This window comes from Chanodichthys erythropterus, chromosome 3 (genome assembly GCF_024489055.1).
Source record: "Chanodichthys erythropterus isolate Z2021 chromosome 3, ASM2448905v1, whole genome shotgun sequence".
NCBI lineage: Eukaryota > Metazoa > Chordata > Actinopteri > Cypriniformes > Xenocyprididae > Chanodichthys > Chanodichthys erythropterus.
The window spans coordinates 15,491,494-15,508,742 of NC_090223.1; the positions used below are offsets into that span (position 1 = coordinate 15,491,494).

General features: G+C 36.3%; 1 protein-coding gene across 4 annotated transcripts; it reads right to left on the reverse strand.

Annotated features, from left to right (window-relative positions):
• Nucleotides 1-298: 298 nt before the first annotated feature.
• Nucleotides 299-15,549, reverse strand: LOC137008778 (tripartite motif-containing protein 16-like). Of its 4 annotated transcripts, XM_067370501.1 has the most exons (9): nucleotides 15,404-15,549; nucleotides 15,193-15,318; nucleotides 12,590-13,075; nucleotides 5,650-6,244; nucleotides 3,725-3,820; nucleotides 3,382-3,615; nucleotides 3,156-3,297; nucleotides 2,987-3,046; nucleotides 299-1,200 (listed from the first exon to the last, which is right to left on the reverse strand). In XM_067370501.1, exons 4-9 carry the CDS (start codon nucleotides 6,238-6,240, stop codon nucleotides 659-661), a joined length of 1,665 nt encoding a protein of 554 aa, XP_067226602.1. In that variant the 5' UTR covers nucleotides 6,241-6,244; nucleotides 12,590-13,075; nucleotides 15,193-15,318; nucleotides 15,404-15,549; the 3' UTR covers nucleotides 299-658. The 4 variants fall into 4 exon arrangements, with proteins under 4 accessions (XP_067226602.1, XP_067226608.1, XP_067226614.1 ...); XM_067370507.1 differs by lacking the exons at nucleotides 15,193-15,318; nucleotides 15,404-15,549 and adding an exon at nucleotides 13,211-13,304; XM_067370513.1 differs by lacking the exons at nucleotides 12,590-13,075; nucleotides 15,193-15,318; nucleotides 15,404-15,549 and adding an exon at nucleotides 9,282-9,387 and having other exon boundaries at nucleotides 3,156-3,213.
• Between the last annotated feature and the right edge of the window lie 1,700 nt (nucleotides 15,550-17,249).

Consider the following 17,249-nt stretch of genomic DNA (forward strand, 5'->3'; position numbering starts at 1 on the left):
CAGGGAAAGTGTTTCCAAGGTCAGTCAGAGGTACATCACTCATAGTTCGCAGAGCCATACAGCTGCAGGCACCAAAAGGGAACTGAGCAGAATGTTGTCTCTGAACTGAACCTGCCCATGTCAGTAAGAATGTGAGCAGTCATGAAATTCACGTAAAGCAGGAAAATCCACAGAAAATATATATGAAGATGAGGAGCCTGATCTCCTGTTTTCATGTAAATAATACCACATTAGATTTAATATTAATCACATATGCATATTTTATTTTTGACAGTGTGAATTGTGTATATTATGGAAATGCAGAAGACAATGATTTTGATATACAGAGGCATGAATATGTTTGTGAACCCTTTGAAAATACCCTTACTTTCTCCATCATGCACTGTTAATGATTAGGCTACTCACTGTATTAATACAAATGTGAAAAGTACACATATTTGTGCATAAAGTTTTTTTCGTGTTTGTCTGCAACTGTAAGTTGAATTAAGACCAGACCGAATTTATCAATAAATACAGAAATCCAACATTTACAATCTTATCAGTTTCATTATCATTCATTCTCAGATTTTACAGCCATTATACTAATTTAATGTGAAACTGTAATAAACTTGTGATTATTACACATTCAGTAGTGGCATTTTTAATTAGAAAATATAATTTACTTGGTTAGATGACACAGTTTCACTGTTGAGTTTCTATTAAATCCAAATGCAGCATAGAGCGGCTGAGTGAATGTGGTCTGGACTCTGTGGATGAGGCTCATTGTGTCTGAGACGCTGTAGAAGGACAAAATCCCTGCACTGTGATCCACATACACTCCTATTCTACTGGAGACATTGACTACAGGAAGGACGGTCTCAATGTTATTGTGTGTGAATGAGCAGAAAGTGGGAGTGCAGTACAATCTCCAGGACTGATTGTTACATCCAGCTAAAATCTCATTACTCTCTCCCTTCCTCCTGATGGTCTTATATGCAACTGCTATAGCTGCTCCTAATCTCCCATCTCCACTCCACTCCACCTCCCAGTAACAGTGTCTAGTCACACTCTCTCTACACAGCGCCTGCCACCAATGATCAAATCTGGCTGGATGATCAGGATAACCCTGATCTGTGTCAGCGACAGTGATCACTGTGTTTCCCTCAGATAAATGGAGCCAATTATTTGCTGAGTTTGGGTCCAGAGTCAAGAGACGGGAATCTAATGGAGATAAACACATAGTCGATAATGACCTTTCATCATTAATATAACACATTAACCATTATAAAACTGCATGTATTGAACTATATATATATACAGTGGGTACAGAAAGTATTCAGACCCCCTTAAATTTTTCACTCTTTGTTATATTGCAGCCATTTGCTAAAATCATTTAAGTTCATTTTTTTCCTCATTAATGTACACACAGAACCCCATATTGACAGAAAAACACAGAATTGTTGACATTTTTGCAGATTTATTAAAAAAGAAAAACTGAAATATCACATGGTCCTAAGTATTCAGACCCTTTGCTGTGACGCTCATATATTTAACTCAGGTGCTGTCCATTTCTTCTGATCATTCTTGAGATGGTTCTACACCTTCATTTGAGTCCAGATGTGTTTGATTATACTGATTGGACTTGATTAGGAAAGCCACACACCTGTCTATATAAGACCTTACAGCTCACAGTGCATGTCAGAGCAAATGAGAATCATGAGGTCAAAGGAACTGCCTGAAGAGCTCAGAGACAGAGTTGTGGCAAGGCACAGATCTGGCCAAGGTTACAAAAAAATTTCTGCTGCACTTAAGATTCCTAAGAGCACATTGGCCTCCATAATCCTTAAATGAAAGACGTTTGGGACGACCAGAACCCTTCCTAGAGCTGGCCGAAGAACCCAAAGATCACTGTGGCTGAGCTCCAGAGATGCAGTCGGGAGATGGGAGAAAGTTGTAGAAAGTCAACCATCACTGCAGCCCTCCACCAGTCGGGGCTTTATGGCAGAGTGGCCCGACGGAAGCCTCTCCTCAGTGCAAGACACATGAAAGCCCGCATGGAGTTTGCTAAGATGGTGAAAAATAAGATTCTCTGGTCTGAGGAGACCAAGATAGAACTTTTTGGCCTTAATTCTAAGCGGTATGTGTGGAGAAACCAGGCACTGCTCACCACTTGTCTAATACAGTCCCAACAGTGAAGCATGGTGGTGGCAGCATCATGCTGTGGGGGTGTTTTTCAGCTGCAGGGACAGGACAACTGGTTGCAATCGAGGGAAAGATGAATGCGGCCAAGTACAGGGATATCCTGGACGAAAACCTTCTCCAGAGTGCTCAGGACCTCAGACTGGGCCGAAGGTTTACCTTCCAACAAGACAATGACCCTAAGCACACAGCTAAAATAACAAAGGAGTGGCTTCACAACAACTCTGTGACTGTTCTTGAATGGCCCAGCCAGAGCCCTGACGTAAACCCAATTGAGCATCTCTGGAGAGACCTAAAAATGGCTGTCCACCAACGTTTGCCATCCAACCTGGAGAGGATCTGCAAGGAGGAATGGCAGAGGATCCCCAAATCCAGGTGTGAAAAACTTGTTGCATCTTTCCCAAAAAGACTCATGGCTGTATTAGATCAAAAGGGTGCTTCTACTAAATACTGAGCAAAGGGTCTGAATACTTAGGACCATGTGATATTTCAGTTTTTCTTTTTTAATAAATCTGCAAAAATGTCAACAATTCTGTGTTTTTCTGTCAATATGGGGTGCTGTATGTACATTAATGAGGAAAAAATTAACTTAAATGATTTTAGCAAATGGCTGCAATATAACAAAGAGTGAAAAAATTAAGGGGGTCTGAATACTTTCTGTACCCACTGTATATATACTATATATATATATATATAGTGTGTGTGTGTGTGTGTGTGTGTGTGTGTGTGTGTGTGTGTGTGTGTGTGTGTGTGTGTGTGTGTGTGTGTGTGTGTGTGTGTGTGTGTGTGTGTGTTTTTAGTAACTCACATCGTATAAACTCCTTTCTGGTCTGATATTCAGGAGTGCCAATGACCTGGATGGTTTTCACTACAGAAACCAAAATACATCTGCAGTTTAATTCTCACAAAGTAATTGATCTATTTATATATTTAATGAATAGTGCTGAACTCATTTCTGAGAATAAATTTGTATTTACCTCTTCCAGATATGTTTTCTATAGTCTCTCTGGAGAACTGGTGCAATTTGTCTCTGAGCTGAAACATAGTTTTCACTATAGCATCAAGAGACAGATGAGAATTGAGAGCTAAGCCTGTTAATCCAGAGACAGATGGCAAATTCTACAAATGCAAAGACAAAAACACAAACTCTCTGTAATTGCAGAAGCTGGTTAAAACCTCAATGTTTGAGAAGATCTGTGTTACCTGAAGGAAATGAAAATGATCATCTATCTCTAAAAGCTGCTTCATCTCAGCGTCTCTCTTCCTCACATCATTGATCTCCTGCTCTATTTGCTCCAAGAGTCCTTCAGCTCGACTCACTGCAGCTCGTTCCTGATCTCTGATCAGCTGAATCACCTCAGAGCGACGTCTCTCAATGGAGCGGATGAGCTCAGTGAAGATCCTCTCACTGTCCTCCACTGCGGTCTGTGCAGAGCGCTGTTACACACATCACAATCACACAGTGGCTTCAGTGGGTCTAGAAGAGCTCCAGCACTGGAGGAAAGTCCAAATTGAGACTCAAACTTCTCTTCTTCTCCAAACTCACCTTATGAGACGCCACAGCCTCTCTCAGCTGCTGAAGATCTTTCTCTCTCTGCTGGATTATCTTCTGGAATTTTCTCTGTTTCTCCTCCAAATGTCTCTGCAGAAAACAAAAGTCAACACTAAAGTTTTTTTTTTTTTTTTTTGTCCATAAGACTTTTGTTTTTGAAAGAAGTGTCTTATGTTTATCAAGGCTGCTTTTGGTCAAAAAACAATGAAATCATCTATATTGTGAATTTTTAAAGAAAGAGTCAAATGTAAGTCACCGTTATGGTGATCAGTGTTTGATATAGTTGGGCTCTTAACTCTTGACTTTTTAACATTAGATTTTGTCTGGCTGCTGTAACTGAGTTATAACAGCCAGACAAGCCAAGAAATAATGTGTTCTTGGTTATGTTTTGACAATCATCATGTGATGAATCACTGATCTCATTGAAAGCCTAATCTCTGCGGCAGATTTACATTACTGATTACTGCAGCCCTGTGATTCTACAACTTAAGATCTGGCATTTTCAGTATAATCAGAAGGATTTTTTAAAGTTGTTCTGATATATATATATATATATATATATATATATATAAAAACAAACAAACAAACAAACAAAAACACTTTGAACAACTCCATTTAGAAACACACAGATTTCAAGAATCAGCATACACTGTCAGAAAAAAAGGTACGGTGCTGTCACTGGGGCTGTACCCTAAGGTACAAAAGTGAAAAGGTACATCTCTGTACCTTACTTACCCCTAAATGGTGCATATTAATACCTTAAAGGTACATATTAGTACTTTAAAAGTGCATATTTGTACCTTAAAGGTACATATTAGTACCTTTTTGTCTTTGTACCTTAGGTATACAGCCCCAGTGACAGCACCGTACCTTTTCATACACCTACAGTGTATGAATCTCACACACTCAAACAGCAATGCAAAACAATAATAACTATGATTGGGATTGCATACATAACATTATAATTGTATGTACTATTGTAATAAAACGTTGTAAATTCTTTGGGTTTAGTTGCCATGATTCAGCAACCGTTAACTAACCTTCTAGCAAAGCACTTCAGTTTACGGGTGTTCGTTCAGCCTCAGCTTCAGCGCATGCAGCTCAAACAGCAATGATGTAATTTGAAAAAGTAGCTTAATATTAAAGATGTTTACTATTACTGTAATATTAAAAAAGTTTTTTTTTTTCAAATACATTGAGGCATTATTATTAATAACTGGCACTTTTATTGTGATTTTTTTGGTATCTTATTTGTTAATGCATTAACTAACATGAACTAACAGAGAGCAATAACCTTTGTTAATGTTATTTAATAAAATATGTGTGTTCATGTTAGTTCACAGTGCGTTAACTAATGTTAACATATACAACTTTCGATCTTAAAAATGTCTTGGAAAATGTTGAGATTCACATAAAATACCCTGACAGCAACATAATGTTGGCCCAGATCTGGCCCACATCTGGTCCAGATGTGACCGGATCTGGGCCACACTATGTTGCTTATAAGATTTATTAATCTTACAGGATTAATAAATCCTGTAGAAGTATTGTTCATTTATTGTTGGTAACTAATGCTAACAAAATGAAACATTGTTGTAAAGTGTTACTATTTTTTTATAAAGAAAGTTGGATAAGGAGTGTAAAATTAATTTAAATTGTAAAATTAATTCCATAGGAGTGTAAAATTAATTTTAAAAGTTAAGGCTTCTGTATTGTTTATGTTTGCTTTATGTTGAAGTGTTTGGGACATGGCTTTTAATGGTGAGCCTTTTGTTTTTGTTATCAGGCTCTGAAAGTATATCAAAATTTGGATTTAGATTTATCAGCCAATGTATCTTTCAAATATAAAGAATTATCGGTGCATTCCTAAAAAATACAAAATAAATGAGAGAAGCTGCATTATACTGTTATAGCAGTACCTGTTTTTCTTTCCGTTCTGCTGCAGTTGATACAGTGTCATGATCTTTGTGTTCCTCCATCAAACACAGCACACAGATACACCGCTGGTCAGTATGGCAGTAAATTTCCAGCATTTTATCATGTTGAGGACAGATCATGTCCTGCAGTCGTCCAGTGGCGTCCATCAGATTGTGTCTTTTACTGAAGAGATTCTCATGATGTTCAAGGTGATTTTGACAGTAAGAGCTTCGACACTCCAGACACGACTTCACTGCTTTCTGTTTTCTTCCAGTGCAGGAGTCACACCGAACATCTCCAGATCTAGTGGAAATGTTCAGTGCAGGAGAAGTAGCTTGGAGTTTCGTCTTCTTCAGTTTCTCCACCATTTCAGCAATCACCACATTCCTACCTAAAACTGGTCTTTGAGTGAAGGTCTGTTTGCATAATGGACATCTGTAGATTCTCTTCTGATCCTCCTGATTCCAGATGTCTGTAATGCATCTCATACAGTAATTGTGTCCACAGGGAATTGTCACTGGATCTTTCAGGAGATCCAGACATGCTGGACAAGTGAACTGATCCTGATCCACTGAAATACTGGCTCCTGCCATTTCACTATATGAACACACAGAGCACACAATTGATTTGTTTATAAGTGCTCTATTTAGTGTTCCATACATTTTCTAACATGAGACTCTAAAACGCCATAAAAATTGTGCCAAATATTGAAAAATTTGAATCTTAAAGAAACCTTGGAACCGTCATGGCCTAATGGTTAGAGAGTTTGAATGGTATGTGTCTCCCCGGGCACCACAGCCAGAGTTTTGGAGTAACGGAATACATGTAACGGCATAACGTAATCAGAATTGAATCACTGCTGCTAGTGGAAACGATGCTGCCCAGGGGGAAAAACGTTTTAAATTCATGGAAATTTTGCTGCTATTTTGTTTTCAAAGAAGAAAATGCAAACAACATGATTGTACAGTGCAAACTCTGCCTTCAAGCTACGAAAACACTTTATCAAAGGACTAAAAAATAGTCTGTAATACCGTACTGTAGCCACTAGATGTCTGAATAGGCCTTTACATATACAGTATATATTCAGGGCTGTGTATTCCCAAGATGTGGAAATGAAACATGATTGCTTAGTTTTACTTAGGTTTTAATAGGATTTAAATTAAAGCAGAACAAACATAAATAGAAATGTTTGATCAGAACTTGTTCAGTTGGTTATGATCTGATGTGACTTTTATATTTTTAAGCTCTAAACAACAACAGCGATAATGTTACAATAGCTGGTTGTGAGCATAAACGCGCACGGCGAGGAGAATAGAAGTATAACTCTCTTTAATAAATCCACAACGAAGGTAATCCACAGACAGGTAAAATGTGGAGACAACCACACTACACATGATCGATACTGGACAACACTGCACTGAAAACACAGGGCTTATATACATAGACAAACGAGGTGGGTGATTGAACACAGCTGGTGGTGATAATGAGGGTGATCAGTAGTCATGGAAACAAACTAGTGGCAACTCAAGTCCAGAAACAGAGTGTACATGTAACAGATAGTAATTGTCACGATCACCATCTGTTCCTGTCATGTTCCTGTCACATCCCGGACTACATTTCCCATGATCCTCCATTGCTCATCACCTGCACTCACTTCACAATCATTCCACACTAATCACCACACCCAGCCGCAGCTCATTATCAGGACTATAAAGGACTTTCACTCACACCACCTCACCGCGAAGTCTTGATTTCCCAGTGTGTCATTTCTGAGCGTTTCTGTGTTTCCTGTCTGCCCGTGTTTGATCTTGCCTGTTCCTGTTTATTGACCCGTTGCTGCCTGTCCTGACTCTTGCCTTGAATACCGACCTGTGAATGATATCCGTCTGCCTCGATCTACTGCCTGTACTCTGACTACGACTCTGCCTGTTCCTTGCTGTTCCTGTTTGCCCCTGATTGACCCAGCCTGTACGACTTTGCTCACTTTGAATAAAAGCTTGCAAATGGATCTCTGCCTCAGTCCCACTTCATTACAGTAATACTGCAATATATACTTTATTAGATAGATAATTTATATTAGATAGATAATTTATATGTATATATAATATATGTTGAGAACCATTCAAAAAGTATGGAATGTGTTACATTTAATAACTTGCAGAAATTGAGAAGGAATAATTAAAATTAAATTTAAAAATGCAATTTATTTAGAGTAAACTTGGCCTTCACATGTCACTTTCACTTTCAATACAGAGCAAAATAATCATAAAATGACAGCTGGGAAAACACAGGTGACTCACAAATGTCACAATCAGACTTCGAACTCACCTGTAGAACGCAGTAATCTCGGAATATGGATCAGATGTGTCATTCTTTATGACACATATAAAGAATATTATAATGGCAGTTAAAATTAATCTTTGCTCATCATTACTGACCTTAGTTCATTTTACACTTCCGTGATGCTACCTCCATTAAATAAGACTTTACGAATGAAGCGTGCAAGTTTGAACAGTTTTCAAATCCGATTTAGGCGATTATATGGCATTTTATATGGCGGTATACTTCATCATCAGAAAATCTGAGGAGAATTTGGTTTGTTTCCTCCATAAATTATAGTAACATCTGTATACTAAATGAAAATGGGCTTCATGAAAGATACTTGAGCTTCTGTCGACTTCACCTTATGTGTGGATGATTTGGTTTTATATGAAAATAGGGCATATGGCTATCGACTCCGATGTGCATCTCCAATTAAAAATAAATAATTATTTATGATCAGCTCTTATAATAAATAATGTAAGATGTAGCCACAAGTTATCTTTAAATAAAAACAAGAAAACGCAATTTTGTTTGCATATGCAAAGTGTCTGTTAACTACACGTTCTTCCTGTGTTAATGCAATGATAATAACATGTAGATTATCAGACATATGTCCTATTTCGATATCTCTATTTTTCTGTTTTCTCTATTTTCTATTTACATCTTCTACAACTGTATTTACCCTGATAGCACACGAACATCTCAGAGACGTCTATTTGATATCTACATTTACATCTGTCAGATGTCATATAGACTTTTAGAAGATGTCTGTAAGATGTTTGTGGTTCAGAATGTATGTAAAACTGCTCTTTCTAAGATGTTTATCAGATGTTGTTACACAGCAGATGCTTTCCAGATTTCCAGATCTTTAGCAGACATTTTACAGATGTACCTGTGCTATCTAGGTATAGTGTATCGATACAGTATCTAGATAGCACAGGTACATCTGTAAAACGTCTGCTAAAGATCTGGAAATCTGGGAAACATCTGCTGTGTAACAACATGTGATCACAACAACTACCTGATACAAAAGCTTGTGCTTTCTGATTTTTACATAAAAATGTTTACAGCAGCTCTAAAAGTTGTAATTAGTGACAAAAAAAAAAAAAAAAATGTATTAAAACGTAATTCTGTCAAAGGAAACATTTAGTGTATTTACATTCTATATTTTAATAGCTAGTTTTTCTGTTTACTTTTGGTTGGTAGAGTCAGAAAATCGGAAATAAGACATTCAGAATAAGACTAAAAAAAATGAATAAACCCTTAATAAAGAGTCATATTAACATCACAGCATGTCAGACTCTGAACTCACCTGTATCTAGAGAACATCACCACAGTCAGTGTCTACTCTTTAGTTGAATAAAGGACAAAATCTGAAAGTATATCTGCAGCTTTTCCAATCGTTGCTGATCTTTAAATATAGAGGCGTGGAGTATTACAATTTCTGCTTCCCGTAAAGTAATTTGATCTACAGTAAATCAAAGTTACAAAGTTCATTGAAACTAAATTCATTAATTCAAACATGTGCTTTACTTTTAACACTAGAACTACCAAGGCAGTCATTTTGACCGTTTTAAAGATTTGCAATGTAATAACTTTGTTGAAATAAAACCCATATAACTACAGTTCCATGACTTTTCTTAAATTAATGTAAATTTTATTTTAACATTGTTATTTTATTAAAATTACAAAACACAAAAGAGTTCTGAGTATTTCTACCTTGAATGGCCATAGCGGTCAATTTGACCGCACATATTACAGGCGTTGTATCTCCTCAGCGCTTTTTCCCGCCGTTAAAGATGTGCGTAGCCGTTGCCTAGCAACCTTTCTCTGGCAGTTTTGTGTGCTTTTGCTAAGCTAAAACTTAGCTTTACCGTCAAAATGGCAACAAGAAAGAAAATGACTGTCACTGAGGTTTTATCCTTGCTTGAGAACATTGATGATGGAGGAGCAGAGAGCGATGTCTCTTGGTCTCTTGACAGTTCGTCTGACACTGATTCTGAGAGTGATTCAGAGATAATTCCGGTTCGTAAAAAAAGATTTTCTAGATTTCATTAGAGGCTGCATAAAATTGTTTCCGATTCGTGTGGTCCAAACATTTCCGATAATGCTAAAGCATTGTAAACTCCAAAAGTCAAAATGTATTGAATAAAGACAGATGTAATCATTTCCAAAATTCACAATATGTTTTTATCTAACGAAATATTCTGCTTCATTTTATATTTGTTGACATTTTGACTTTCAAAAACAACATTTTAACTGCGGTGAAAAACATTGATCTCCAGCTTGCCGGATGCAAACTGCGGAAAGCAAATTGCGGCATGCACTTTTGTGGGAGGTCTAGTAGCTCTTACACAATAATATCACAAACATATTATATTATGTATGCTTAAATTACCCCACATTTTTCATAAAACATGACCATAGAAGCTTTGAAGTAAATATAACATGACAAAAATGACATTGACTGCTGTCTGGTATGAACAGTCAAAATGACCGCTATTGGCAGTTCTAGTAGTTATAGAATTCTGGTAGTGCTAGTGTTAAATTATATTTCATAATATACTATTACATATCTTGTTTTTTTTCAGATTGTGCATTATTTTATCTTCTATGTTCTTGGCAATACAAAACTAAGCTAAATGTTTCTGAATAAGTAAGAATGTAAGCAGTTATGTAATCACATAAAGGAAAAACAAAACAAAAACAAAACATTATGGAGCAAGAAACATGTGAAAAATATATGAACATGAGGAGGGTGAATGCTGTACATGTAAATGAAATAACATTAGATACGAATCACATTTGCATACATATGATTTTGCACGAAATAAAAGTGTGTTTAGAGAGTCAGCAGAACCGAAAGTGCATTTAATGGTTGTTACTGGAACAAACTTTTTTATTATGATGCAGGAGAAGATAACACTTTGGATACACAGTGACACAAATACATTTGCGAGATGTGTGAGATGTAGTTTAGTCAGATAGTGTTTGTCTATAATTGTAAAGTTACATTTTGATCAAACCACATTTAATGAGTAATCAATGCAGAAATCTAGATATTTTCCAATAGTTCACAAATTTATTCCTGCCACTGTATTTATTAAAAATATTTATTCTGTGATTTGAAAGCTTCTGACAGTCAAAGTGTTACATCAAATTTCAACACAATCTCAAACATTTTCAACATTCATTATCAGCTCTTTCCTATTCTCATCGATCAGCAGAGCCTGGAAATGCCGCAAATACCTTCAGATCGATTGACGGATCATGTCAATTATTCAACAAAAGAGTAAAAATAAATAAATAAATTTAAAAATAAACACTTGCAGAAACCAAAGGTGCAGAAACAGTTCTTCTTGATTTTCTGCTGATAGTTCAGAGGGCTTTTAAGAGACATACAGTATCGGCGGTGAAGAGGATGTGAAGTCAGACATTTTCACTTTTTTTTATTTATTTTTTTTAACCATAATGTGCATTATCATTTAATCCTCTGTTATATTTTCTTGGCAATACAAAACATGGTAGAATTTTCGTCTCTTAGCAGAATCAGTAAGAAAGTGAACACTCACACAATACACAGAGCAAGAAAATAAACAGAAAATATATAAAGATCAGGGTCCTTTTGAAAAACAAAATTTAAAATGTAAAGGGTCAAGAGCCCAACTAAAGCAAACACTGACCTCTATCACGGTGACTTTAATGTTACATTAAAACATCAACATCTAATCTTCTTTTAATTGTCAATAAGAGGTTTTGTAGATGTATGACAGAAATAAAGTTAAACTGATTAATAATAAGTGGAATAAGTGGAAGTCATATTAACATCAGGTGTCTTCAATAATGGTCATGTGATGTTTGGAGTCGAGACAACGGGGTTGTAGATCCAAATGCAAGCTTTATTAAAAGAGCATATCTAGGGGGGTCCTGGGGCATGCCCCCCCGGAGGAAAATTTTGTACATTTTAAATTTAAATGCATAAATCTGGTGTATTCTGAGAGCAAAATTACGTGACTAGATCAATAAAGAAATTTGTTCTCTTGTAAACAATTTTGTGCTCTAAAAGTAATTTATTTATTGGTGATGGTAGAGCACATTAGTCATGTACACAACATATAGTACACTGCAAATTTTAAAGAGTGAATTTAACTCCCTCAGAGTTAAAATTAACACTTACCCAGAGTATATATGGGAACCACTGGCAAAGTGTTAAATTAACACTTTTAAAAGAGTTAACATTATTAACACTGTGACAGTGTTAACTAACAAACTCTTATGGTGTAAAATTTTAACACCACAATGGATGATCAGAACACCAACGTTGGTGTTCAAAGTTAACTTGATGACCTGGTCAACACTTAACCAACGTTCAAGCAAATTTTAAACTAAATTAATGTTGAGTATTTACATAGACCCCTAGGATTTACACTATAGTTACAACAGTTACCATCTATAAGTGTTACCATCCCAATAATCAGACCATAAAGTGCTGCAATGAATAGATTTTATTATTTTTCTTTTAACAGGGCTTCACATTTCATTTAAGCCAGGGACAGGGCACTCAAAATACCCTGTACAATGACCTTGTTCAACATTAAACTTCATAAAACAAGCTCATACCTGCTGTTTGCAGTCTATGATGCAGCCGTTTGGTACAATATAAAACAGTCTGTAAGCATAAAACAATCAAAAATCGAAGAGCTTCAAGTATCATCAAAAGCTTCACATAACATGACAGGTGCATTATGCAATACTCCGCAAACATAACACTTAAACATTGTTCACTGACTCTTAGTTCCTGTTCATGAGCTTGGCTCTCAGTTCCTTCACCTTTGGACTTTCTTCAGTGGTGTCAACATCTATACTGTCTGGAGGGATGTGTACATGTTGCTGAGAGCATCATTAAAGCTTACACTGAAAACGAAGTGTTCTAAATAGTTCATCAAAGGCTGCCAACGACGTGGTTCCCTGACATGGAATGAGCATCTTGTCAATCACAATGTAGTAATAATTGCTGATGGCCCACTTGTGAGTTCCTGAGGCAAGGAGATATGGCTGCCGATGTCCCTCCAGTTTCTCCAAGTGTTCTTCAACGCAGCTGATTGACTGTGGGAAAAATTATATATCAATTTACATAGTACTATTCTTACTAGTTTAGGTTTTCTGCAAGTATCATTAAATCTAATTTAATGCTCTTTGAAGGGTTAGTTCACCCAAAAATGAAAATAATTTATTACTCACCCTCATGTCGTTCCACACCCGTAAGACCTTCATTAATCTTCGGAACACAAATTAAGATATTTTAGTTGAAATCCGATGGCTCCGTGAGGCCTGCATAGCCAGTAATGACATTTCCTCTCTCAAGATCCATTAATGTACTAAAAACATATTTAAATCAGTTCATGTGAGTACAGTGGTTCAATATTAATATTATAAAGTGACGAGAATATTTTTGGTGCGCCAAAAAAAAACAAAATAACTTATATAGTGATGGCCGATTTCAAAACACTGCTTCAGGAAGATTCGGAGCATAATGAATCAGCGTGTCGAATCATGATTTGGATCGCATGTCAAACGGCTGAAATCACATGACTTTGCCGCTCCGAACAGCTTATTTGACACGCTATTTCATTATGCTCCGAATCTTCCTGAAGCAGTGTTTTGAAATCGGCCATCACTATATAAGTCGTTATTTAGTTTTTTTTTGGTGCACCAAAAATATTCTCGTCGCTTTATAATATTAATATTGAACCACTGTACTCACATGAACTGATTTAAATATGTTTTTAGTACATTAATGGATCTTGAGAGAGGAAATGTCATTGCTGGCTATGCAGTCCTCACTGAGCCATCGGATTTCATCAAAAATATCTTAATTTGTGTTCCGAAGATGAATGAAGGTCTTACGGGTGTGGAACGGCATGAGGGTGAGTAATAAATGACATTATTTTCATTTTTGGTTGAACTAACCCTTTAATGCCATACACGACCTTAGCATTTTTTGTGCACTTTTGAATTTTTTTAAAATCTTTTTGGAATTAAAACTAGGAATTGATAAGCAGAATCGGAATCAGAATCGATAAAATTCAAAAGATACCCAGCTCTATTAGTGAACAGAAGAGACTTATTTAATTTTTTTTAATTCTAATTAAAGTGTCACTTTGCCCAAAAATGAAAATAATATAATTTATTACTCAGCCTCATGTCGTTCTACACAGTAAGACTTTCGTTCATCTTCGAAACAAAGTTATTTTTTGTGTTAAAAATAAGTTATTTTTAAGTTATTTTTGATGAAATCTGATGGCTCCGTGAGGCCTCCATTGAGAGCAAAGCCACTGAACTTCTCAAGATCCAGAAAGATACTAAAAACATATTTAAAACAGTTCATGTGAGTACAGTGGTTCTACCTTAATATTATAAAGCGACAAATATACTTTTTGTGCACCAAAAAAAACAAACAAAAAAAACCTTTTCAACAATATCTAGAGATGGTTGATTTCGAAGCACTGCTTTGAATCTTTTTTTCGATCCGAACCATGCGATCCGAACCACTGATTTGAAACAAAAGCTTCGAAGCAGTGTTTTGAAATTGGCCAACACTAGATATTGTTGAAAAGTTATTGTGACAAGCAGCCTGAGGGAACGACGCGAGGCTGGTGACGTGAGTGATATTGAGCGTCAGCTGTGCGTTGCAACTGTCTCTTATCTCTCACCGAGGAGCTCCTAGGTCTGGACTTTAAGTTATGTTTTATTATGTTTGTGTGGGCGGCAGTCGTCCGTTACTTTTGTAAAATGTCCCACCCTGCTCGTCACAGACGTTATTTTGTTTTTTTGGTGCACAAAAAGTAATCTCGTCGCTTTATTAAATTAAGGTAGAACCACTGTAGTCACATTAACTGTTTTAATTATGTTTTTAGTACCTTTATGGATCTTGAGAGGTTCGGTGGCTTTGCTCTCAATAGAGGCCTCACTGAGCCATCAGATTTCATCAAAAATATGAACGATGGTCTTATGGGTGTGGAACGATATAAGGGTGAGTAATAAATTACATTATTTTTATTTTTGAGCAAACTAACCCTTTAAATAGAATTAAAAGTCATTAATTTTAAGGCCCTTTTTTTCGTGAAATCCATTTAATGACTTTTAATGCTTTTCAGTGCTCCATGGAAACAATGTAGTTTTTGCTACCCACTAAAAATCACAAACTGTAGCCTGGCACATACCTTGTGAAATACAGCTAGATGGTCCATGGACTGAGCTGTGCTGATCTTCAGTTTTTTCCTTTTTTAAAGGTTGTGGTGGCAGGATATGCAGAAGCAGCAGAAAATATGTCATATCACTGTCCCACTCTAAAAAGAAACAAAAACAAAAAAAGTGATTTTTTTTCCCCTCCCTTTTTGTGTTGTTGTCACATGAGTGCTGTGAAATGAATACCTGGGTGATCCTCTGAAGATTCATCATGGTACTGATTCCTGGCAGACTTCAGCAAACTCTGGAGCACTGAGGTGGTAGTAAGGTCAAGGTTATCTGCTTCTCTGATCACCTTTTCCTTATAGAATGTAGGCCACTTCTCCAGCAGTTTGACAGCTGTTTGTGGACCAAAGAGGAGGCTAAAACCTTGAGCTATATGCAGCAACAGAAACAGAAACTTTTATTCATATTTCTGACAATCATAGCCTACTAAGCTCAGAGATATTAATTGTAATTGAAAAAAAGGATGCCAATACTTACTAGATCTTTAGTGTCCAGCAGCCTTGGAAACACTCTGAGGATGGTGTGTGATTCATCAGGAAGGATTGTGGATGGGTGATCACCAGTCACCTTCTAAGGATGACAGCAATATCTTTCTACCCTGTTTAACAAATGCACTTACCAAAAAACAAAAACAAAAATCCCTTTTATGAAAGATATTTACAAGTTTTATATATACAATAAATACTTTTACAATACATGCAGAATTCATATTAATCATATTGCTTTTTAGGACTTTAAGACACAATTATTAAATATCTAACTTCACAAGGTTATGTTAGCCTCATGACAACTTTAACGTTACAGATAAAAAACAAATTAACGTTACTTACCTGAAGAAAATTTTAAAAGTATAGTGTCTCGTGATCCGGTTGATTCCTACACAAGAGAACGTACATCAAATGTATTGTTAAAATAAAGTAAACGCCATCAGAGGTATTTTATTAGTTTATGTGACACTTATCTTCAATGATAAAAAGCGATTAACGTTGACGTTGCTGAATAACGTTAGATTGCGCGCGATATTATTACAAACAAAACCCCCGGAAATAGCCCACTAAAACTCTCTAACTCGAAATGAAAGCAAAAAAGAAAATTGTGTCTCCAATAACTGTATTTTTATATAATTGTTGGAATCATCCCTCAGGCCGGCTTGGACGCCTCAGTGGCAGAGCCGTTGGAAAAGGCCTCTGATCCGCGGGCTAACGTTAAGCTCTGCCTGCAGGACGCATGTTCGACACACCTAACGTTACCATATCGACTACTCCGATAAACTTCATGTTTGCACAAAAAGAGCCATACAATGCAAGCACCGAGTAAAACATTTTCACTTCTTATTTATAACCGATTGGAGCAATATTTAAAACCGCTTCAGATGGCGCCTTGTGTAACGAACAAGGACAAATAAATCATTTGCGCGTTAATACATCCCCGTATGTAAAAATATTAAAAACTAACACTAAATGAATAATGTTGATATAAAGTATCCCTTAAACGTAAACTTTAAAGTAGCTTTAACTCACCAGTTGTCGTTTTTCATTATCCTCCGCATGGCACGAGAAAATGGCGTCTGGAAAAATCTTTCAGCGAGATCGCTGAATAAATGCCCGGATGTTGCAAATAACACTGGGGGGTGTTGCATACATGTAACTCAGTGATTACACTGAAGCAAACAAGCTTTTAACACTGATAGTGTTAATTTCTCTAAATTTTACACTATAACTTCAACACTTTACTCTGAATTGGCTTAACACTTGAAATTTAACACTGATGAATTTGCTGTGTAGGCTAAACGATAGTTCATAAGTGGTCAAACATGTAGTGTACACATTTAAACCATTATATGTAGCAAAAGAGGTTACCTTTGTTGAATTAATTTATTAGTGGGAGCCTGTATCTTTGATTTGTTAACCAATCCAGAATGCACTAAACACACATCTCATTATAGAGAAAAATAACAAATGAATAAAAATATATTCATAAGCTGACCAATAAATAAATAAGTAAACTAGGCGAGTATAATTCAGCA